The sequence below is a fragment of the Caretta caretta genome, chromosome 13 (assembly GCF_965140235.1).
Source record: "Caretta caretta isolate rCarCar2 chromosome 13, rCarCar1.hap1, whole genome shotgun sequence".
Taxonomy (NCBI): Eukaryota; Metazoa; Chordata; order Testudines; family Cheloniidae; genus Caretta; species Caretta caretta.
The window spans coordinates 32,130,548-32,154,479 of record NC_134218.1 but is presented as its reverse complement, the minus strand read 5'-3'; the positions used below and the strand labels follow the sequence as shown (position 1 = coordinate 32,154,479).

Sequence of the window (23,932 nt, the reverse complement as noted above, 5' to 3'; positions counted from 1 at the left end):
TAGGGTTTGTCCATCCCAGGGGCGGGGAGAGTGGGGGGTTGGGCCAGGGCTTGTCCATCCCGCGGGCAGGAGGACATAAGAATGAGGGCCTATACCTGGGCTGGGATCAGCTAGGTAACCATGGCTGAAACCCCTAATCAGCCAGATTGCCCAGTTGGCTGAGAGGCATTTCCAGGACTACTAGTAAGCCCAGCAGTAGCACTTGGCCAGTGGCTGCTCAACGCTTATACCCACAGCTGTGATTGTTCCTGTGTCTCTTTGTTCCCAGCCTTGCTCGAGCCCTGTTTCTGCCCAGCTCCAGCCCACTCCAGCTCTGCTCCCCTGCTCAGTTTCTGACTCCTGGTTCCTTACCCTGGCCTTGACCCTCAGCTCTGGCTCCTGTAGCTTGACTCTGGCTACAACCACTAGGCCTGACTGTCCCTTGTCCCAGTCTGTGACACTGAGTAGCCCAACCAAAAAGAAGATAAAGAAGGGAAGAGGGAGTGGGTCAGTTACTGGAGTGGATCCCACTAAAGCCAGCATCTCTCTGCCAGAGAAAGTGGGTGTCATACAAAACCTACAGTGGCAGGTAGACACCTTGCAGGCGCAGAATGCTACACTGCAGGCACGTAGCATCGTCTGTAACTTCCCCCTTACAAACCTAAAATTCTCCTGATAGACAAGTTTGATGGTGACCTCAGCCAGTTCCATAGTTTTATGGACCAGTGCCGGCTCCTATTCCTGCTGCACCTTCCATCCTGCCCCACCTTCTCCACTGACCGCTCTCGGGTGAGACGTATCACTAGCCTGCTTACTGCAGAGGTGTTGGCTTGGGCCTCCCCGCTCCTGGAAAAATCTAGCCCTTTCCTGAACCAATCTGAGGACTTTGTTCAAGCCCCGGCAGTAATTTTTGCTGACCTGAGCCATAGGCATGCGGCCACACTCCAAACCCTGTGGCAGGGACACCAGCCAATTGCTACTTATGCCCTGGAGTTATGGTGTCTGATAGCTGACGCTGTATGGAAAGAGGCTGTGTGCAGCTACCATTTCCGGCTCAGCCTCAAAGGTGAGATCAAACGTAAACTGGCATGACTAGAGCCACCGGCTGATCTGGATGCCCTGATCAAGCTTGTTATGAAAACATCCATGCCCCGGGTCTCCTCCTGAGAAAACAGACCACAGGGAGGTGCCCTTGAAGGGTGTGGTAAAGTCAGGAATGACAGCCCGCAACTGGGCTTGGAATCAACTAGCTTGCTGCAGCTGAAACCCCTAATTGAGCAGATTGCCTGAGAGGCGTTGCCGAGACTACTCTTAAGCCTAGGAGTAGCACTTGGCCAGTGGCTGCTTGACAATTCCATCAATATACTTCTGGCCACCCGGTCACAGTGCAATCAGACCACAGATCCCTTGAGACCATCTTAGAGCATCAGCATAGGAGCCAGCAAACAGCTGAAAATAAGGAGAGTTCTGCTTTTGGTTTGGTGTTTGTCTGGGGTTTTTTGTTTTTTTGTTTTTGTTGTTTTTTCCTCAGTAGGAGTTTAGGCGGGAAGGCTATGACAGACACAGAGGCAGCAGTGGCATGGAAGAGACAGAGAAGATGACCGGATGTGGAGGTTGCAGGTTGTAAAGTATTCTGGAGAAGGTACCTGAAAAGAACTTGGTTTGTATGAAGTGCTGCCTGATAAAGCTGATGGAAGAGAAGATCTGAGGTTCTGAGATGCAGGTGGAAACTGTGGTTGAGTTTTGAAGGGGATTTGAGCAGATGATGGAGGGAAGGCAAGAGGAGGCTGAAGGGAAAAGTCAAGACTCACAGATGAAAGCTGGACTGAAGAACTCTGAGGGGAAACTGCTGGGTGAGGAAAGTGGCCAGGGGAAGCATGTGACTATGAGAATCAGGCAGAGGAAAAGACCAGCCAGTGAAGGAGAAATAGAGCTCAGGAACAGGTTTGATAAGTTGGAAAATGAAGAAGGGGCTCAGCAGTCAGTGAATGAAGATGGGAGGGCCAGGAAGAAGAGAAGAGCAGCTAGTCCTATAAGAAGAGGGGAAGAGTCAATGGAGATACCAAAAGTTCCGAGGAGGATACAGGATGACTCTCAGAAGATTGCAAGGCAGAACAAGAGACAATAAGACTTGCAGCCAGAGAGAACAGGAAGAAGGCCAGAGAATTGCACCAACACCAGGAAGAGGCTGGTCTATGTGATTAGTAACTCCCTACTAAGAAGAAAAGATAGGCCTGAGCTGATCTGAAGAACAGAAGGGGGTGCTGTCTGCTGGGAGCTAAGGTACAGGATCATAGAATCATAGAATATCAGGGTTGGAAGGGACCTCAGGAGGTCATCTAGTCCAACCCCCTGCTCAAAGCAGGACCAATCCCCAATTAAATCATCCCAGCCAGGGCTTTGTCAAGCCTGACCTTAAAAACTTCTAAGGAAGGAGATTCCACCACCTCCCTAGGTAACACATTCCAGTGTTTCACCACCCTCCTAGTGAAAAAGTTTTTCCTAATATCCAACCTAAACCTCCCCCACTGCAACTTGAGACCATTACTCCTTGTCCTGTCCTCTTCTACCACTGAGAATAGTCTAGAACCATTCTCTCTGGAACCACCTCTCAGGTAGTTGAAAGCAGCTATCAAATCCCCCCTCATTCTCTCTTTTGCAGACTAAACAATCCCAGTTCCCTCAGCCTCTCCTTATAAGTCATGTGTTCCAGACCCCTAATCATTTTTGTTGCCCTCTGCTGGACTCTCTCCAATTTATCCACATCCTTCTTGTAGTGTGGGGCCCAAAACTGGACACAGTACTCCAGATGAGGCCTCACTAATGTCGAATAGAGGGGAACGATCACGTCCCTTGATCTGCTCGCTATGCCCCTACTTATACATCCCAAAATGTCATTGGCCTTCTTGGCAACAAGGGCACACTGCTGACTCATATCCAGCTTCTCGTCCACTGTCACCCCTAGGTCCTTTTCCGCAGAACTGCTGCCTAGCCATTCGGTCCCTAGTCTGTAGCTGTGCATTGGGTTCTTCCGTCCTAAGTGCAGGACCCTGCACTTATCCTTATTGAACCTCATCAGATTTCTTTTGGCCCAATCCTCCAATTTGTCTAGGTCCCTCTGTATCCTATCCCTGCCCTCCAGCGTATCTACCACTCCTCCCAGTTCAGTATCATCCGCAAATTTGCTGAGAGTGCAATCCACACCATCCTCCAGATCATTTATGAAGATATTGAACAAAACCGGCCCCAGGACCGACCCCTGGGGCACTCCACTTGACACCGGCTGCCAACTAGACATGGAGCCATTGATCACTACCCGTTGAGCGCGACAATCTAGCCAACTTTCTACCCACCTTATAGTGCATTCATCCAGCCCATACTTCTTTAACTTGCTGGCAAGAATACTGTGGGAGACCGTGTCAAAAGCTTTGCTAAAGTCAAGAAACAATACATCCACTGCTTTCCCTTCATCCACAGAACCAGTAATCTCATCATAGAAGGCGATTAGATTAGTCAGGCATGACCTTCCCTTGGTGAATCCATGCTGACTGTTCCTGATCACTTTCCTCTCATGTAAGTGCTTCAGGATTGATTCTTTGAGGATCTGCTCCATGATTTTTCCGGGGACTGAGGTGAGGCTGACTGGCCTATAGTTCTCAGGATCCTCCTTCTTCCCTTTTTTAAAGATTGGCACTACATTAGCCTTTTTCCAGTCATCTGGGACTTCCCCCGTTCGCCATGAGTTTTCAAAGATAATGGCCAATGGCTCTGTAATCACAGCCGCCAATTCCTTTAGCACTCTCGGATGCAACTCGTCCGGCCCCATGGACTTGTGCACGTTCAGCTTTTCTAAATAGTCCCTAACTACCTCTTTCTCCACAGAGGGCTGGCCATCTACTCCCCATGTTGTGATGCCCAGCGCAGCAGTCTGGGAGCTGGCCTTGTTAGTGAAGACTGAGGCAAAAAAAGCATTGAGTACATTAGCTTTTTCCACATCCTCTGTCACTAGGTTGCCTCCCTCATTCAGTAAGGGGCCCACACTTTCCTTGGCTTTCTTCTTGTTGCCAACATACCTGAAGAAACCCTTCTTGTTACTCTTGACATCTCTTGCTAGCTGCAGCTCCAGGTGCGATTTGGCCCTCCTGATTTCATTCCTACATGCCCGAGCAATATTTTTATACTCTTCCCTGGTCATATGTCCAACCTTCCACTTCTTGTAAGCTTCTTTTTTATGTTTAAGATCCGCTAGGATTTCACCGTTAAGCCAAGCTGGTCGCCTGCCATATTTACTATTCTTTCGACTCATCGGGATAGTTTGTCCCTGTAACCTCAACAGGGATTTCTTGAAATACAGCATGTGAACCTGAGGCTGAAGAGGGTCCTAATGGAAGCATCCACTCTGATGGCAAGAGAAGATTATGATGAGCAACAGATGGCTCAGTCAATGGTGCTATAAGGAGGGCTTTGGGATGTTCAACCACTGGGAGGCAATTCATGGACAGAGGATGTTCTCGTGAGATGGAATCCATCAGAGTAGGGAGGGAAATAGCCTTCTGGGATGGAGGCTGGCACAACTGATCAAAAGAGCTTTAAACTAGGAACTTGGGGGAGACGGGTGGGCAATGCTCATGTAATCTCTATGCCTGATTCTAACACTGAGTGGGAGGAAAATCAAGTAAGAAAGAATACAGGAGTGGGTAGGAGAATGGACATTAAGAGGAAAGATAGTGCCAATGCCAATGAAGCTAACAATCAGGTAGGCAATACTGGCAGTAGAATGACCGTACCCAATCGTGTGAGGAATCTGGGCGATGCCAAGCAGCATAGGTGCTGGAACTGGGGGTGCTGCCACACCCCCTACCTTGAAGTGGTTTCTATTCTATTCTGAGTTTATAGTTTGGTTCAGTGGCTCTCAGCACCACCACTATACAAATTGTTCCAGTACCCTTGCCGAGCAGAAACAACTATTATGTGTGTGCAACAATGCCAGGAGCCTGGGTAACAAAATGGAGGAACTAGAACTACTGGTGCAGGAAGTGAAAGGGAAGGGTTGCAGACCAAGCTGGATAAACAAGCATCTCAAACAGGTGATTAAGAGAAAGCAGAAAGCCTAAAAAGAATGGAAGATGGGAAGGATCCGCAAGGAAAGCTACCTCTTGGAGTTTGGAAAGGATAGGGATAAAGTGGAGAACTGCCAAAAGCCAAGCACAGTTGAACCTTGCAAAGGGAATTAAAACCAATAGTAAAAGGTTCTATAGCCATATAAATAAAAAGAAAACAAGGAAAGAAGAAGTGGGACTGCTAAGCACTGAGGATGGGGTGAAGATTAAAGATGGCCCAACACCTAAACAAATACTGTGCCTCAGTTTTTAGTGAGGGTAATGAAGAGCTTTGGAGCAGTGGCAGGGTGGCTAATGGGAACGAGGATATGGAAGTAGAAATTACAACACCCAAGGCAGAAGTCAAACTCAAACCGCTTAATGGGACTAAATCGGGGGGCCCAGAGGATCTCCATCCCAGAATATTAAAGGAACTGGCACATGAAATTGCCAGTCCAATAGCAAGGAATTTTAATGAATCTGTAAACTCAGGGGTCATGCCCTATGGCTGGGGAATTGCTAATATAGTACCTATTTTTAAGAAAGGGAAAAAAGTGACCCAGGAAACTACAGGTCTGTTAATTTGACCTCAATTGTATGCAAAGTCTTGGAAGAAACTTTGAAAGAGAAAGTCGTTAAGGACATAGAGGTAAACGGTAATTGGGATAAAACACAACATTGTTTTACAAAAGGTAGATCATGCCAGACCAACCGGATCTCCTTCTTTGAGAAGATAACTGATATTTTAGACAAAGGAAATGCAGCATATCTAATCTACCTGGATTTCAGTAAGGCATTTGATACAGTTCCACATAGTAAATTATTAGTTAAATTGGAGAAGATGGGATTAATATGAGGTTTGGAAGGTGGATAGGAACTGGTTAAACGGGAGAGTACAATGGGTCATACTGAAAGGTGAACTGTCAGGCTGGAGGGAGGTTACTAGTGGAGTTTCTTCGGAATCAGTCTTGGGACCAATCTTATTTCACATTTTTATTACTGACTTTGGCGCAAACAGTGGGAGAGGGCTAATAAAGTTTGCGGATGACACAAAGTTGGCAGGTATTGCCAATATGGAGGAGGACCGGAATATCATACAAGATCTGGATGACCTTGAAAACTAGTAATAGAAATGGGATGAAATTTTTGCTATAAACTGGGGACTTATCAGTTGGAAGGGAAGAGGAAGAGAAAGAGCTGGGTATATTGGTTGATCACAGGATGACTGTGAGCTGCCAATCTGATGAAGCTGTGAAGAAGGCTAATGCAGTCCCAGGATGCATCAGTCAAGGTATTTCCAGTAGAGACAGGGAAGTGTAGTACAAGGCACTGGTGAGAACTCCTCTGGAACAGCGTGTGCAATTCTGGTCTCCCATGTTTTAAGGAAGATGAATTCAAACTGGAACAGGTGCAGAGAAGAGCTACTAGGATGATCCGAGGAATGGAAAACCTACCTAATGAGACGAGACTCAAAGAGCTTGGCTTGTTTAGCCTGACCAAAAGAAGGCTGAGGGAGATATGATTGCTCTCTATAAATATATCAGAGGGATAAATACCAGGAAAGGAGAGGAGTTATTTAAGAGCCAATGTGGACACAAGAACAAATGGAGAAAACCGGCCATCAACAAGTTTAGGCTTGAAATTAGATGAAGTTTTCTAACCATCAGAAGAGTGAAGTCTTCCAGGGGAGCAGTGGGGGCAAAAAACCTAACTGGTTTTAAGACTGAGCTTGATAAATTTATGGGAGGGGGTGGGATGATGGGACTGCCTAGCATGGCATGTTGCTGATCTGAAACTGCTAGCCTCAAACATCTCTAGTGGCCAATGATGGGACACTAGATAGGAAGGGCTCTGAGTTACTACAGAGAATTCTTTCCCAGGGGTCTGGCTGGTGGGTCTTGCCCACATGCTCAGAGTCCAACTGATCACCATATTTGGGGTTGGGAAGGAATTTTCCCCAGATCAGATTGGCAGAGACCCTGGGGGTTTTCACCTTCCGCTGCAGCCTGGGGTATGGGTCACTTGCAGGTTTAAACTAGTGTAAATGGTGGATTCTCTGTAACTTGAAGTCTTTAAACCATGATTTGAGGACTTCAGTAACTCAGCCAGAGGTTAGGGGGTCTATTACAGGAGTAGGTGAGTGAGGTTCTGTGGCCTGCAATTTGCAGGAGGTTAGACTACATTATCATCATGGTCCCTTCTGACCTTAAAGTCTGAGAATTTAACCTCTGAGGCCAGGACAAGAAGCAATGGACTTAAATTGCAGCAAGGGCGGTTTAGATTGGACATTAGTAAAAACTTCCTGTCAGGGTGGTTAAGCACTAGAATAAATTGCCTAGGGAGGTTGTGGAATCTCCATCATTGTAGATGTTTAAGAACAGATTAAACGAACTCCTCTCAGGGATGGTCCAGGTAATACTTAGTCCTGCCATGAGTGCTGGGGATTGGACTAAAAGACCTTTTGAGATCCCTTCCAGTTCTATGATTCTGTGAGTCTATGGCAACCCCCCTTCTGAGTGCTCCAAACGATTACAACACATGTCGATGCACTCCAGTGCTACCAGGCGGAGATCAGATACTGTCCAGGTCAATTACTGGAGTCAGCTGACTCCTGAGCAGGGCAAATATACCCAGTATCAGTGAGGTGGGGAAAGGGGATCAGGACTTTGTGCAGCATGTTAATGGATTTAGTCTTCCAGTTTCAACAGTGAAGCTGCTGGAAATCTAAGAGGCTACCGAAAAGGCCATCCAGCTACAGGCAGTCAAGAGAGCAGTACTAGCAAAGTGGCCAGAAGACAAAAGCCAAGTATTGGTAGGAGCAGAACCATATTTTCAAATTAAAGACAAGCTGAGTGTGCAGGATGGAATCATATTTTGAGGACAGAGAGCTGTTGTTCCTGCCTCATTACACGTGATGTTGTGCAAAAAATACATGCCTTGGACATGGGCATTGACAGTTCGAGAATGTGTTTACTGGCTGGGAATGAATATACAACTCACATCCTTGATAGAAGGGTGTGACACCTGCCAGTCATGTTATAACCACCAGCAGAAAGAGACTATTACCACATGAGCTGCCCATCCGACCATGGGAAAAGGTAAGTGGGGACTTACCTTCAGTGACAAACAATACTTGATTATAATGGACTACTGTTCACATTTTTGGGAGGCTGAATCAAGAAGCCAGTCAGTGACTGGAAAACTGAAGGTCGGCTTTGTGAGATACGGCTTACTGGACCCTGTATTCACAGACAATGGATATCGCTTTGCCTCAGAAGAATTCAAGGGATTGCTGATCTCCAGGCAGTCCTCAGACCAGAGCACCACACAGCAGCTCACAAGTGCCAGCAGGACTGTGGGCTGGTGGGCCCTAGCTCACTGTAGACACTGCCCACAAAGCCCCCAGTTGGAGGAGATATCCAGCCCCTCCAAATGGCCCAGACTCGCTATTCAAGCCAGGAGACACAGGAAGTTGTCCAAGCAACTAGATGTATTCCTGGCTGGCTGCTACAGCTGACACTGCCTTTTCACGTGAATCTTCAGCCCTGTCTTGTTCCTGATTCCTACCTTCTTATCCCGTTCCTGGTTCCTGCCCTCCTGCTTTGTTTCAGATCCCTGCTTCTGTTCCCCGCCCTTGGCTACTGACTCTGGTGATGACCTTGGGCTTGACTCCCATCTCTGTCTCCATTGCTGACCTCCAGTTCCCCACCCCTGCTCTGATCACTAAGCGTGGCTACCTCTGTTCTGACCATGAGGTCTGACTGCCTATGGCCCAGTCTATGACAGGAATTTGAATGAAAATGGGAGTTTGACCACCACCTCTTCCCCAGCATACCCACAGAGTAAGGATAAGGTGGAGTCACCTGTGAAAACAGCTAAAAGACTGCTACATAAGAATGTTTCTCCTAATTAGATCCCTTGTTAGCATTTTTGGAACAGTGAAATACCCCAACACAGGGCTGCCAAAACAGTGCAACGTGGGCTCTGGTGGGGCAAAGGACCAAAACCCTGCTTCCAGTGAGGGGAGACCCACTGAAGCCAAAAGGCTGGAGATATCACCGAGAACAGATGACCAACAATTGGAGAAAGCAGGCCCTAGTGTACAAACAGGTCAGCCAAGGACCTACCAGCCCTGGATCCAGCCTTAGAGAGACACCAGAGGAGTGGACCAAAGGAGTCATGAGGGGTACAGTGGCACCCAGGGCATACGGAGTGACTACGCAAGGGACAAGTGAGCCAAAGGAACAGGAGGCATTTACAAGCCAGCAGACTCAGCACCCAGAGAGAGTGTACCAAGATCATCACAGAAAGAAGGGACAGAACCATCCAGAGGCCAGCCCCACAGGGAGGGAAGAGACTTCACAGAGACAGGTTGCTCGTCTCTGAGACAGGTGACAGGGAGACAGAGAGGTTGCACCCACTATGGTCGCTTGTTGTGGAGAACAAACCATCTCAAAGACTGGACCAGCTGAGTCTGTGGTAAAGATGAGAATGCAACTCGGCTATGTGCTAGCAGCATTGGGCCAAAGAGACACAGGGTTGGGGTCTGGGTATCAATTCTTTGTTTTTAATGTTTATATTAAAATGTTTGTGAAATAGGGAAGATGTATCATGATCAGTGAAACCGGAGTCAGAGGGCCAGTGTTCCCTGGAAGGGACTATTATTGGCAGGACAAGGGAACAGGGAAGGTGAGGAGTTGGGCTGGAAGCAACTCAGCCACATGGGCAGAGCAATACATGGGGTTTCATAAAGTTCTACTTAACCTGCATTCAGCTTCACTCTTTGTGAATTAACAGGTGTGGGAGTGGGATTAGGACCTGTCCAGACTATTACAGGGGGTGCAGGGTTAGTTCTTGTCTTGCCCAGCGGAGGTGAGAGATGTGAAGGCCCAGAGGACTGTAGTGTTTTGGCTATGGAGGATGGAACAGTGACTGGGTATCATTTTACTCTTTGCACACAGAGTCAGAGAGACATCAGCGGAGATGGATTCTGGGAGACCATGGAATAACGAGGCAGTTGCTTCAGCCAATATGGACGCGGACTTAAGCTTGGCTTTTCCATGCTGACCGAAGGACTTGCCAATACTGTATTCCAGCTGACTAACACATGCTACCCTGTGTTGCTGTAGATACTAGCTGCATTGCTCCCTGAAGTCCCTAACAAGAGTCTGAAGTCAGTAGAGCCATAGAGAGAAACAGGGTGCTGGAGCCCAAAGGCCTACTCTGAGAATCATGGGGTTGTTTGGTTTAGTCTTGAAAAAACTAAGCCCAGGGCCTGGTGAATAACAGAGATTGTCTAGAGACTGGACCATCACCCCCCACAAGCTATGACAGCAGGACGTGCACCCCTTGATGTGGCTTCCCATTAGGGCTGGCCAGTGGTGAGCTGGAGCCGGTTCGCACTGGTTCGCTAGAACCGGTTGTTAAAAGGGCTTCTAAATTCAACTGGCCAAAAGGGGCACCTTAGGCATCAACTTCGTGGGTGCTCCAGGGCTGGAGCACCCACGGGGAAAATTTGGTGGATGCAGAGCACCCACCGGCAGCTCTCCGCCCCATGCCCGGCCCCAGCTCACCTACGCTCTGCCTCCGCCTCCTTCCCTGAACGCGCTGCCCCGCTCTGCTTCTCTGCCCCCCGAGTTTCCTGTGAATCAGCTGTTCACGTGGGAATCCTGGGAGGGCTGAGAAGCAAGCGGCAGTTTCGTGCTCAGGCCCAGGGAGGCGGAGCGGAGGTAAGCTAGGGTGGGGCGGGGAGGGGCGTGAGGAGGGCCACCCGCGCAGCAGCAGGTAACCCCGGGGGGTGCAGGGGAACTGCTCCCAGCCCCAGCTCGCCTCCGCCTCTGCCTCCCTGGGCCTGAGGGCAAAGGTGCCACTTGCTTTTCAGCCCCTCCCAGGCTTCCCACGTGAACAGCTGATTCGTGGGAAGCCAGGGCGGAGAAGCAGAGCGGGGCAGCACGTTCAGGGGAGGAGGCGGAGCGGAGGTGAGGTGAGCTGGGGGTGGGTGCAGGGCGGGGAGCTGCTGGTGGGTGCTCTGTACCCACCAAATTTTCCCCGTGGGTGCTCCGGGGCTGGAGCACCCACGGAGTCGGTGCCTAAGGTGCCACTTTTGATGTGATCGGGGGGGAGTGACCACTCCCCCCCAGCTACACTACCCCACCCCTAGGAGCCAGAGGGACCTACCGGATGCTTCCTGGGAGCTGCCCCAGGTAAGCAATGCCAGGACTCCCCACCTCCCCCCCCGGCAGGTCCCTCTGGCTCTTAGGGTCAGGGTGGGCACCCACTATGGTGGCCCACGAGACCCTCCTGCCCGGTTCTGGGGACAGTCAGGGGAGAGGGGAGGGGGATGGATGGGGCAGGAGTCCCAGGGGGAGGGGCGTCAAGGAACGTGGGGGGTTGGATGGGGCAGGGGTGGGCCACAACCCCCTCGCGGGGTGAGGAGGGAACCGGTTGTTAAGATTTTGGCAGCTCATCACTGGGGCTGGCCAGAAAGCAAGAATATCTGGTCTGTGAAAAGTGTGAAGATGTCCGCCACAATGTGTAATGAAACCAAGGCCTTTAGAAATGTTCATGAAAAATCAGCCTATGAGCCCAGAGTAGACAATAGCCTGGCAGTCAGGGCACTCATGTAATATGTGAGAGATGCAGGTTCAAGCCCTGCTCCAAATCAGGAAGAGCAGGAGTTTGAACATTGGTTCCCCATCTCCCACACGAGTGTTACCTGACTATTCTGTGCTTTGTCAGACAGTTATGCACCAACATGTCCATGGGGGAAGTTGACCCTGTCAGTCAGTGGTTGGGTTTTTTTTGCTCTGAAGCTGGAGGGTTTATATACTTTTATCCTATATAATGTACCTGCAGATATCTTTATTACCTAGATCAGCAGTTCTCAAACTTTAACAACCCGAGGACACCCATTTTGATTTAAAAATTTTCAGGAACCCCCTAAGGCCCCCCGCTCAGCCCCTGTCCCACCCTCTTCCCCGAGGCCATGCCCCCGCTCACTCAATCTCCCCTCCTCCTGTCGCTCGCTCTCCCCCACCCTCACTCACCTTCACTAGGCTGGGGCAGGGGTTTGCGGTGCATGAGGGGGTGAACGGGTTGGGCTCTGGGCTCAGAGTTTGGGTGTGGGAGGTAATGTGGGCTCTGGGAGGGACTTTGGGTGCTGGATGGAACTCAGGGCTGGGGTAGGGGGTTGGGGTGCGGGAGAGGACGGGGGGGGGCGGTGCTTACCTTGGGCAGCTCCCAAAATCGACCAGCAAATACTTCTGACAGTGGCTCCTAGGAGTGGGGGGCCAAAGGGTCTCCACACGCTGCTCCTGCCCACAGGCACTGCCCCCAGAGCTCCCATTGGCTGCAGTTCCCAGCCAATGGAAGCTGCAGAGTCGGCACTTGGGCCGGGAGCAACACGCAGAGACCCCCTGCTCCCCGGGCTGCAGCGACATGCTGGCCACATCTGGGAGCGGTGCGGAGCCAGGATCCCCGCTCCTCCCCCTCCCTCCCAGCACCTCCTTCGTGCCGGGGAACAGCTGTTCCCGAGTGTGAAGGAGGCACTGGGAGGGAGGAAGGGAGGGGGAAGGAGTTGATCAGTGGTGGTGTCCATGGACCCCCCTGGAGTACCCTCGGGGACCCCCAGTTCATCTAGGTCAGTTTGAGAAACACTGACTGGATGAATGTCCCGTCCTTTTCTGAATCTTGCTAAGCTCTTGGCCTCATGATATCTTGTGGCAATGAGTTTCACAGGCTAGTTCTGCATTCCGTAAAAAGTATTTCCTTTTATCATTCTTAAATATTGTGCTTTTCAATTTCATTGAGTTATCCCCTTTCTCTGTGTTAAATAGCAGTTCTCAATTCACCTTCTCCAAGTCGTCTAACATTCCCTCTGTCTGCTTCCTAATCTAAACATTCCCAGTCTTTTCAATCTTTCCCAAACCTTCCATCATTCTTTGCTCACCTCTGAACCGTTCTGTCTGCTACGTAGTTTCTGAGATGGGGTGACCAGAATGCACATACTAACACAGGGATGGGTGTGCCATTCATTTATAGAATGGCATGATATTTCCCATATTATTTTTTATCCAATTCCTTATGCACCCTAATGTTTTATTTCTTTTTTGGCTGCCAAGGCATACTGAGCTGAGCTCTTCATGGAATGAGGTCTTTTTCTGGTGGGTTACAGTTAATTTAGAACCCTACAATATGTCGGAGCAATTCAAATTGTTCTTTCTACTGTTATTACTGTATACTTATCCACAGTATTTTCATCTGCTGCCATGCTATCCATTCCCCTACCTTGGTTAGGTCCCTCTGAATTTTCTCACAGTTTTTCTAGCCAAACTATGCTGCAGTCCTAAGTATACTGTGGGGATGAGCATGGTAATGCTGCCACCTTGCTGCTCCCTCTCGCTGATACCAAGTCCAGGTTCTTTATTATGAATTGAAAGACAGTCAAGGCTTGGCAACAGCCTGCAGCCCTGTGTGAGGCCCTCAACATCCTGCCTCCAGGTGGATAGAGAAAAGTGCTAGGACCTGTCCCCTGGCACTCCACTATTTAGTACTTTAGTACTCCAAGGGTACCTCTATCCTAGAAACATTAGCATGGCACAGCTGCAGTGCTGTAGTGTAGATGCTTACTACAGCGATGGAAGGAGTGAGCTGTAGCTCACGAAAGCTCATGCTCAAATAAATTGGTTAGTCTCTAAGGTGCCACAAGTACTCCTTTTCTTTCCATCATTGTAATAATCCACCTCTCCAAGAGGTGGTAGCTAGATCTATGGAAGAATTCTTCTGTCAACCTAGCGCTGTTTACACTAGGACTTACATGGTTTAATTACCTGAGTGGTGTAGCTAGGTCAACTTAACTTTCCAGTGTACATCAGCCCTGAGTCCTTATATTTTATGGCATTCAGGTCTCTGAGGTGTTGCTTCCTCCCCTTTTCGGCTGGGAAGCTACCTACCACAGCCGTGTCCATCTTGGAATGCTCCTTCAGTTGGGCCTTCTTGTTTGTTTTCTGGCTAGGTGATCGCGGTCGTCATGGATCTCTTCACAGACATGGAGATACTCTGTGACCTGATGGAAGCTTCAAGCAGGCGACGTGTCCCTGTTTACCTGATCCTTGATGAGAAGTACTTAAAGTATTTTATAGAGATGTGCAGTAAAATGGCTCTTAACAAGGACCATTTCCCAGTAAGTTTGCAGCATTCCTTTAGGTGGTGTACAAAGTTAATGCAATTGGTATGTATGACAGAATATACCCCTGTGTTCACACACCCTATTGTAATAATGTTTGTACAAGGTATGCCTTGTGAGGTGTCATTTAAAAACTCATAATATGTTGATCAATAATATCAAGGCAAAATGCACATAGCAGCATTATATGTGGAGTTATAATCATAAGCTGACTAAAAATATGTTTTCCAGATAAGTCTGGGGAGTGGCTAACCCAGTTCCTCAGAGACAGAGGGCAAGCTGATACCTCAGGCAGGCGTAAACAAGACTGATGGACCATTATCTGCTAAGAGCTTGTCTTCACATACAGTGCCGCAGCAACACCACTTTAGTAAAGATACTGCTATGCCAAAAAGGTTCGGAGAAGGGCAACTAAAATGAGTAGGGGTTTGGAGCGGGTCCCATATGAGGAGAGATTAAAGAGGCCAGGACTTTTCAGCTTGGAAAAGAGGAGGCGAAGGAGGGATATGAGAGAGGTCTATAAAATCATGAGTGGTGTGGAGAAAGTGAATAAGGAAAAGTTATTTACTTGTTCCCATAATATAAGAACCAGGGGCCATCAAATGAAATTAATGGGCAGCAGGTTTAAAACAAATAAAAGGAAGTTCTTCTTCACTCAGTGCACAGGCAACCTGTGGAACTCCTTGCCTGAGGAGGTTGTGAAGGCTAGGACTGTAACCGGGTTTAAAAGAGAACTGGATAAATTCATGGAGTTTAAGTCCATTAATGGCTATTAGCCAGGATGGGCAAGGAAGGGTGTCCCTAGCCTCTGTTTGTTAGAGGCTGGTGATGGATGGCAGGAGAGAGATCACTTGATCATTGCCTGTTAGGTTCACTCCCTCTGGGGCACCTGGCATTGGCCACTGTCAGTAGACAGGATACTGGGCTAGATGGACCTTTGGTCTGACCCAGTATGGCCATTCTTATGTTCTTATGACTGGAGAGCTTCTCCCGTCGGTGTAGTTAATCCACCTCCACGAGAGGCAGGAGCTATGTCAACGGGAGAAGCCCTCCCCCACAGTGCAGTCTACACGAGGGGTGAGGTTGAGGGGGGGTGGATTTTTCACACCACGGAGCGACGTAGTTCTATATATCTGTGGTGTAGACCTGGCCTCAGTGGCCATTTTTTTGGCAGGGGCAAAAATCTACATCTTAGCAAAGAAACAGCATGGAGTTTCTTTCCACACAGACTGCCTGTTGCCTTGCTCCCAGATGGAAATGCTTCTCAAAGCAGGGACAGGACTATAAAAAGAAATGGCAGAGATCCCAAGGCACCATGCCTATCTCTCCCTGCACATCATGTTAACGGCACCTGAGGAGACAAAGAAAGCAGCCCTTTATCTCTGGGGGAGGGGCCTTCACCTAAAAAGTTTGGTTGGTAGGACTGCTTGAAAACATGTGGTGAGAAAACTTTGCTTTGAATCTAATATAGTTTGTTAAATTAGGCACTAGTAAGGCACTAGTTTTATCTTTATTTTCTTAGAACAATTTCTGACTTATGCCTCATTACCTGTATTCACTTAAAATCAATCTCTTTGTAGTTAATAAATTTGTTTTATTGTTTTATCTAATCCAGTATGTTTCATCTGAAGTGTCTGGACAACTATTTAAAATAACAAACTGGCATATTATTCCCCTAGGAATAACTGACTTAATCATAGAACCACAGGGCTAGAAGGGACCGCAGGGGTCAACTAGTGTAACCCCTGCCAAGATGCAGGATTTGTTGAATCTAAACCATCCAAGACAGATGCTCTCCAGCCTCCTTTGGAAAACCTCCTGCAAAGGAGATTCCAGGACCGCCCAAGGCGTCTCTTCCATTGTCCTCCTGTTCTTACAGTTAGGAGGTTTTTACCTGAGATTTAATCTAAATCTGCTCTGCTGTGGTTTGAGCCCGTTGCCTCTTGGCCTGCCCTCTGTGGCAAGAGAGAACAACTTTTCTCCATCCGTTTTATGGCAGCCTTTCAAGTATCTGAAGACCACTAGCATGTCCCCCCTTAATCTCCTCGTTTCCAAATTAAACATGCCCAGTTCCTTCAGCCTTTGCTCATATGGCTGTATTCCATCCCTTTGATCATCTCTGTCGCTTGCTTCTGGATTCTTTCCAGTTTCTCTTCATCCTTTTTATATATTAGTGACCAAAACTGGACACGATGCTCCAGCTGAGGCCTACTCAGCACTGAGTAAAGCGGTACTATCACCTCCCGTGATTTGCATGCTATGCCTCTTATTAATGGAGCCCAAAATTGCATTTGCGGACTCACGCTGAGGTTGTGAGCCACCACAACTCCCCAATCCTTCTCAGCAGTGCTGCTGCCAAGCCCGTTTCCCCCCATTCTGTATTTGTGCATTCGGTTTTTCTTCCGTAAGTGTAGCACCTTCCATTTATCTTTTTTGAATTTCATTTTGTTGTCTATAGCCTAGTTCTCCAATTTATCAAGAACCGTCTGAATTTTAGATGTTAAATAACACTGGACCCTGAACAGATCCCTCTAGAACCCCGCTTGAGGCCTTCCTCCAATCTGACATAATTCCATTAATAGTTACTTTGTTTGAGGTTATTTAAACCAATTATGTATCCATGATGTATATATCCATGCATTATGTATGTAGTTCCGCTGAGCCTGCATTTCTCCAGCTTACTTATGAGACTGTCATGTGGGACTGTGTCAAAAGCCTTGCTGAAGTCCACGTATATTATGACCACCACATTCCCCCTGTCCACCAGGCCAGTTACCCTGTCAAAAAGGGAAATTAAGCTGAAATCATGGTTTGTTCTTAGTAAAACTGGCTTTGGGTTTTAGATAGCTGGAAAGCTCCTTGTGCAGCCACATTGGCGTCCTGCAGATCTTCTTATCTTTCCTCTGCGTTGGAACTGCATGATGTTCAGCCGCCAGTATTACATCTTTTAAGAACTACCAGCCTCCTTCGACTCCTTTTCTTCCCAACTGATCTTTCCATAGGGCCTTGCCTACCATTTCTTAGTTGGTTGAAATCTGCCTTTCTGAAGTCCAGTGTCCTTGTTTTGCTGTTCTCATGCCTTCCTTTCCACAGGATCTTGAATTCTATCACATGATGATCAGTTCCTTCCAAGTTCCCGACCACCTTCACGTTCACAACTAATTCATCCCTGTTGGTCAAAACCAGATCCAAAATGAATGACCCCCTAGTTGTTTCCCCAACTTTATGATTCAGAAAGTTATCCTCTTAAACCTGCTAAGAATGTGCAGGACATATTATGTTTTGCTGTAATAATCTTCCAACAGATATCAGGGAAGTTAAAATCCTCCATTACTACTAGCTCACAATATATTTGTAAAAAGAAAAGGAGTACTTGTGGCACCTTAGAGACTAACCAATTTATTTGAGCATGAGCTTTCGTGAGCCACAGCTCACTTCATCAGATGTGTACCGTGGAAACTGCAGCAGACTTTATATACACACAGAGAATATGAAACAATACCTCCTCCCACCCCACTGTCCTGCTGGTAATAGCTTATCTAAAGTGATCAGCAGGTGGGCCATTTCCAGCACAAATCCAGGTTTTCTCACCCTCCACCCCCCCACACAAATTCACTCTCCTGCTGGTGCTAGCCCATCCAAAGTGACAACTCTTTACATAATCAAGTCGGGCTATTTGTCGGGCTATTTGTCAAGTCGGGCTATTTGTCAAGTCGGACTTGATTATGTAAAGAGTTGTCACTTTGGATGGGCTAGCACCAGCAGGAGAGTGAATTTGTGTGGGGGGGTGGAGGGTGAGAAAACCTGGATTTGTGCTGGAAATGGCCCACCTGCTGATCACTTTAGATAAGCTATTACCAGCAGGACAGTGGGGTGGGAGGAGGTATTGTTTCATATTCTCTGTGTGTATATAAAGTCTGCTGCAGTTTCCACGGTACACATCTGATGAAGTGAGCTGTGGCTCACGAAAGCTCATGCTCAAATAAATTGGTTAGTCTCTAAGGTGCCACAAGTACTCCTTTTCTTTTTGCGAATACAGACTAACACGGCTGTTCCTCTGAAACCTGTCAATATATTTGTACTGTCCAGGAGAGGGCTGGGTCGTACAGGACATACATTTCTGGGGGAAGACCTGGGTGTGTGCTGGGGTCACTCTATAGCATAACCAAGGCTGGTAAGAGGGTAACAAGACTTGTGGATGGGGGGAAGCGGTAGATGTGGTATATCTTGACTTTAGTAACGCTTTTGCTACTGTCTAACATGACCGTCTCATAAACAAACTAGGGAAATGCAACCTAGATTAAGCTACTATAAGGTGGGTACATAACTGGTTGGAAAACAGTTCCTAGAGAGTAGTTGTCAGTGGTTCACAGTCATGCTTCTGTTCAATATCTTCATCAGTGTTTTAGATAATGGCATAGAGAGTACACTTATAAAGTTTGCAGATGATACCAAGCTGGGAGGGGTTGCAAATGCTTTGGAGAATAGGATTAAAATTCAAAATGACCTGGAGAAATGGTCTGAAGTAAATAGGATGAAATTCAATAAGGACAAATGCAAAGTACTCCACATAGGAAGGAACAATCAATTGCACGCATACAGAATGGGAAACGACTGCCTAGGAAGGAGTCCTGCAGAAAGGGATCTGGGGGTCATAGTGGATCACAAGCTAAATATGAGTCTCCAGTGTAACACTGGAGCAAAACAAGAGAACATCATTCTGGGATGTATTAGCAGGAGTCTTATAAGCAAGACCCAACAAGTAATTCTTCTGCTCCACTCCTCACTGATAAGGCCTCAACTGGAGTATTGTGTCCAGTTCTGGGTGCCACATTTCAGGAAAGATGTGACAAATTGGAGAAAGTCCAGAGAAGAGCAACAAAAATTATTAAAATTCTAGAAAACATGACCTATGAGGGAAGATTGAAAAACTTGGGTTTGTTTAGTCTGGAGAAGAGAAACCTGAGAGGGGACATAAGTTTTCAGGTACATAAAAGTTTGTTTACAAGGAGGAGGGTGAAAAATTGTTGTGCTTAACCTCTGAGGATAGGACAAGAAGCAATTGGCTTAAATTGCAGCAAGGGTGGTTTAGGTTGGACATTTGGAAAAACTTCCTGTCAGGGTGGTTAAGCACTGGAATAAATTGCCCAGGGAGGTTGTGGAATCTCTGTCATTGAAGGTTTTTAAGAGCAGGTTAGACAAACACCTGTCAGGGATGGTCCAGTTATTACTTAGTCCTGCCTTGAATGCAGGGGACTGAATTATTTGACTATTTGACCTCCAGTCCTACACGTCTTTGATTTTATGAAGGATCACCAAAATACCCTGTGCAAGCTAGAAATGTGGTTAGGCTCAGGACAGTTTCACCCTGGTGAGGCAGCTAATAACCCTAATAATGTTGTCTGACAAGATTACAAGTCATGCTGATAAAGGTAACTGTGAAATAATACAGTTAGAATTATGTAAGGCTGTCAAGGTTCCTCCCCCACTCTGAACTCTAGGGTACAGATGTGGGGACCTGCATGAAAACCTCCTAAGCTTACTTTTACCAGCTTAGGTTAAAACTTCCCCAAGGTACAAATTAATTTTATCCTTTGTCCTTGAAATATCCACTGCCACCACCAAACTCTAACTGGGTTTACTGGGAAACATAGTTTGGACACGTCTTTCCCCCCAAAATCCTCCCAACCCTTGCACCCCACTTCCTGGGAAAGGTTTGGTAAAAATCCTCACCAATTTGCATAGGTGACCACAGACCCAAACTCCCAGCTTTGTATCCCTTGGATCTGAGAACAATGAAAAAGCATTCCGTTTTCTTACAAGAAGACTTTTAATAGAAATAGAAGTAAATAGAAGTAAAGAAATCACCTCTGTAAAATCAGGATGGTAGATACCTTACAGGGTAATTAGATTCAAAACATAGAGAATCCCTCTAGGCAAAACCTTAAGTTACAAAAAAGACACACAGACAGAAATAGTCATTCTATTCAGCACAATTCTTTTCTCAGCCATTTAAAGAAATCATAATCTAACGCATACCTAGCTAGATTACTTACTAAAAGTTCTAAGACTCCACTCCTGTTCTATCCCCGGCAAAAGCAGCATACCGACAGACCTTTTGTTTCTCTCCCTCCTCCCAGCTTTTGAAAGTATCTTGTCTCCTCATTGGTCATTTTGGTCAGGTGCCAGCGAGGTTACCTTTAGCTTCTTAACCCTTTACAGGTGAGAGGATTTTTCCTCTGGCCAGGAGGGATTTTAAAGGGGTTTACCCTTCCCTTTATATTTATGACAAAGGCGTTTGTACTGCATGACTAACAAAACCCTAACACTACCCGGAATCTGTATGGTATATATTAAATGGATTAAAAAGCTGACTAACGGAGAGATCTCAAAATGTAGCTGTGAATGAGGAATCATCAACTAATGGTGTCTTTCTGGTGGGTTCTGCAGGGGTGGGTTCTTAGGCCAGTGCTATTCGATAATTGTATAAATGATGTGGTAGAAACTATATCGATTTATAACTTCTATAAATGATCTAGAAGGACAAATTCTTCATGCCAAGATCTTGTATAACCTGTGGTGTAAGGTGCTAACAACACCACATTGATTTTTGGTATTTTTATTTCATTAAATGATCCTCAAGCAGCAGGCAGTTTGATAGAAAACTCTGTTACTGTAGGGAACGCAGTAGCCAGAAAACACTCGATGCCTTGCTGCTTCCCTCCTTTCAGGACCGGGGGTCACTGTCAGATAGCTTGTCACTCAGGTTATCATACATAAAGAAATCTGTTAAGAAAGAAAAGATTTAGCTTTCTCTATTCAATCTGGCTCAATCCATATTTCATCCTCTGATTTCAGAACATGCGAGTGCGGTGTGTGAGTGGAGACACATATTACAGTAAAGCAGGCAAGAAATTTGCAGGTCAAGTTCTGGAGAAGTTTGTACTGATAGATTGTGACCACGTTCTTGCTGGTACATACAGGTGAGACATCACAGTTTGCGCCTCTAAAACCCAGAGACATTGGGCCAAACATTCATTGTCACAGAGAAACCAACTTCATAATCTCACCCACATCCCTCACACCCTCTTCCTGCCTGATTTCGACACATGGCTCTCTCTCTTCATCATATTGTCAATTACTTCAATTTTCATGCTGATCGCTCACCCAACCTCTAGCCTCTGCACTTACCTTACTGTTTGACCTGCAGACTGCATTAACTCTCCCACTGCACACACACTCCACCAGTGCCACTCCCTGGACTTGGTTGTCTTCACATGGCAGTGATCTTTTCCACTTTTGATCACCACTTTATTTCCTTGAATACTGCCCACTCCCACCCTGCTCTCTACCTCCCAGCTGGCCCTTCCATAACCTTCAATCGAGCAATATCTAATTTTGTTGCTGCTCGTAACTGCACCCTTGCCCATGGCTCCCTGCTTCCTCATCTCTGACTGGACTTGACACCCTCTGTTCCACACTCTCCTCCAAGCCACTCTTTTGCTCTTCCTCCCCACTGACCCTCTGCCTTGGTTTACATCCAGCATTTGCTTCCCCCACTCTTATTCCTGAACAGCTGAGCAGCCCCGAAGAGTCTCCGTGGGCCACTGGGGCTTCCTTCACCACAAACTCATCTTCTCCTCCTTAAGGGATAGCTCCATGGTATGAGCATTGGCCTGCTAAACCCAGGGTTGTGAGCTCAATCCTTGAGAGGGCCATTTAGGGATCTGGGGCAAAAATTGGGGATTGGTCCTGCTTTGAGCAGGGGGTTGGACTAGATGACCTCCTGAGGTCCCTTCCAACCCTGATATTCTATGATTCTGCTGACTTCCTCACAAAGCAGCCCTACTTCCCCCTTATTGAGTCCCAGGCTACACCCCCATTGCCTCATAACCACTATCAACTCCCTCCTGAAGCCCTCTCCACTTGCTGAACCCTCGTGCTTCTGCCCAGGATCTTGCTGACTTGGCTGAATTTCAGACTTTCTGCTGCTTCTGCGACTATCGTTCCCTCCTCCTTGGAATGCTGTCCTCCCGCCTCCAAGAATGCTCCTTCCGTGTCTCCTGCTGCTGCCCCTTTTCCTGCTCTGTCCGGATCCTTCAGACTCTGTCCTTGGCCCTTTCTGCCCTTTAGCAGTTTAGCCTACATGGCTGCACTTGCTCATGTTAACTTAACTGTCTTCTCCAAGCTGACAGGTCACAGACCTGCTTCCCTGTGTGCAGCCCTGCGCCCCAGGCTCGCTCTCCTGAATGGTTACCAACAGCTCCAGCTTAATACGGCTTAAAGCCAACTCTTCCTCTCCTAACACCTCTCCTTCCAGACTAGTGTCATTGCTGACACCCCAGTCCAGAGTTCATGTCTGACTCCTCCCCCTCACAGCTAAGGCAAATCTTCCGAGTTTCTTTACAACATACCAAAATATGAGACCCTTTTTTTCTGTGCCAATGGCTAACTGCTTGTCCCCAACCTGGACACATCCCACCTGGATTCATAGATTCATAGATATTTAGGTCAGAAGGGACCACTATGATCATCTAGTCTGACCTCCTGCACAATGCAGGCCACAGAATTTCACCCACCTACCCCTGCGAAAAACCTCTCACCTATGTCTGAGCTATTGAAGTCCTCAAATTGTGGTTTAAAGACTTCAAGGAGCAGAGAATCCTCCAGCAAGTGACCCGTGCCCCATGCTACAGAGGAAGGCGAAAAACCTCCAGGGCCTCTTCCAATCTGCCCTGGAGGAAAATTCCTTCTCGACCCCAAATATGGCGATCAGCTAAACCCTGACCATATGGGCAAGATTCATCAGCCAGATACTACAGAAAATTCTTTCCTGGGTAACTCAGATCCCACCCCATCTAATATCCCATCACAGGCCATTGGGCCTATTTACCATGAATATTTAATTACCAAAACCATGTTATCCCATTATACCATCTCCTCCATAAACTTATCTGGTTTAATCTTAAAGCCAGATAGATCTTTTGCCCCCACTGCTTCCCTTGGAAGGCTAGTCCAAAACTTCACTTCTCTGATGGTTAGAAACCTTCGTCTAATTTCTAGTCTAAATTTCCTGGTGGCCAGTTTATATCCATTTGTTCTTGTGTCCACATTGGTACTGAGCTTAAATAATTCCTCTCCCTCTCCGGTATTTATCCCTCTGATATATTTATAGAGAGCAATCATATCTCCCCTCAACCTTCTTTTTGTTAGGCTAAACAAGCCAAGCTCCTTGAGTCTCCTTTCATAAGACAAGTTTTCCATTCCTCCGATCATCCTAGTAGCCCTTCTCTGTACCTGTTCCATTTTGAATTCATCCTTCTTAAACATGGGAGACCAGAACTGCACACAGTATTCCAGGTGAGGTCTCACCAGTGCCTTGTATAACGGTACTAAGACCTCCTTATCCCTACTGCAAATACCTCTCCTGAGGCATCCCAAGACCTCATTAGCTTTTTTCACGGCCATATCACATTCGCAGTTCATAGTCAACCTATGATCAACCAATACTCCAAGGTCCTTTTCCTCCTCCGTAACTTCTAATTGATGCGTCCCTAGCTTATAACTAAAATTCTTGTTATTAATCCCTAAATACATGACCTTACACTTCTCACTATTAAATTTCATCCTATTACTATTATTTCAGTTTATAAGGTCATTCAGATCCTCC

General features: G+C 47.1%; 1 protein-coding gene across 1 annotated transcript in view; it reads left to right on the top strand.

The window, feature by feature from the left end:
- Window positions 1-23,932, top strand: part of FAM83C (family with sequence similarity 83 member C) — a 34,064-nt gene that overhangs the window by 923 nt on the left and 9,209 nt on the right. Inside the window, exons 2-3 of the mRNA XM_048820020.2 lie at window positions 14,092-14,259; window positions 21,121-21,245. Coding sequence (XP_048675977.1) covers window positions 14,092-14,259; window positions 21,121-21,245 — 293 coding nt within the window. The remainder of the gene's footprint in view (window positions 1-14,091; window positions 14,260-21,120; window positions 21,246-23,932) is intronic.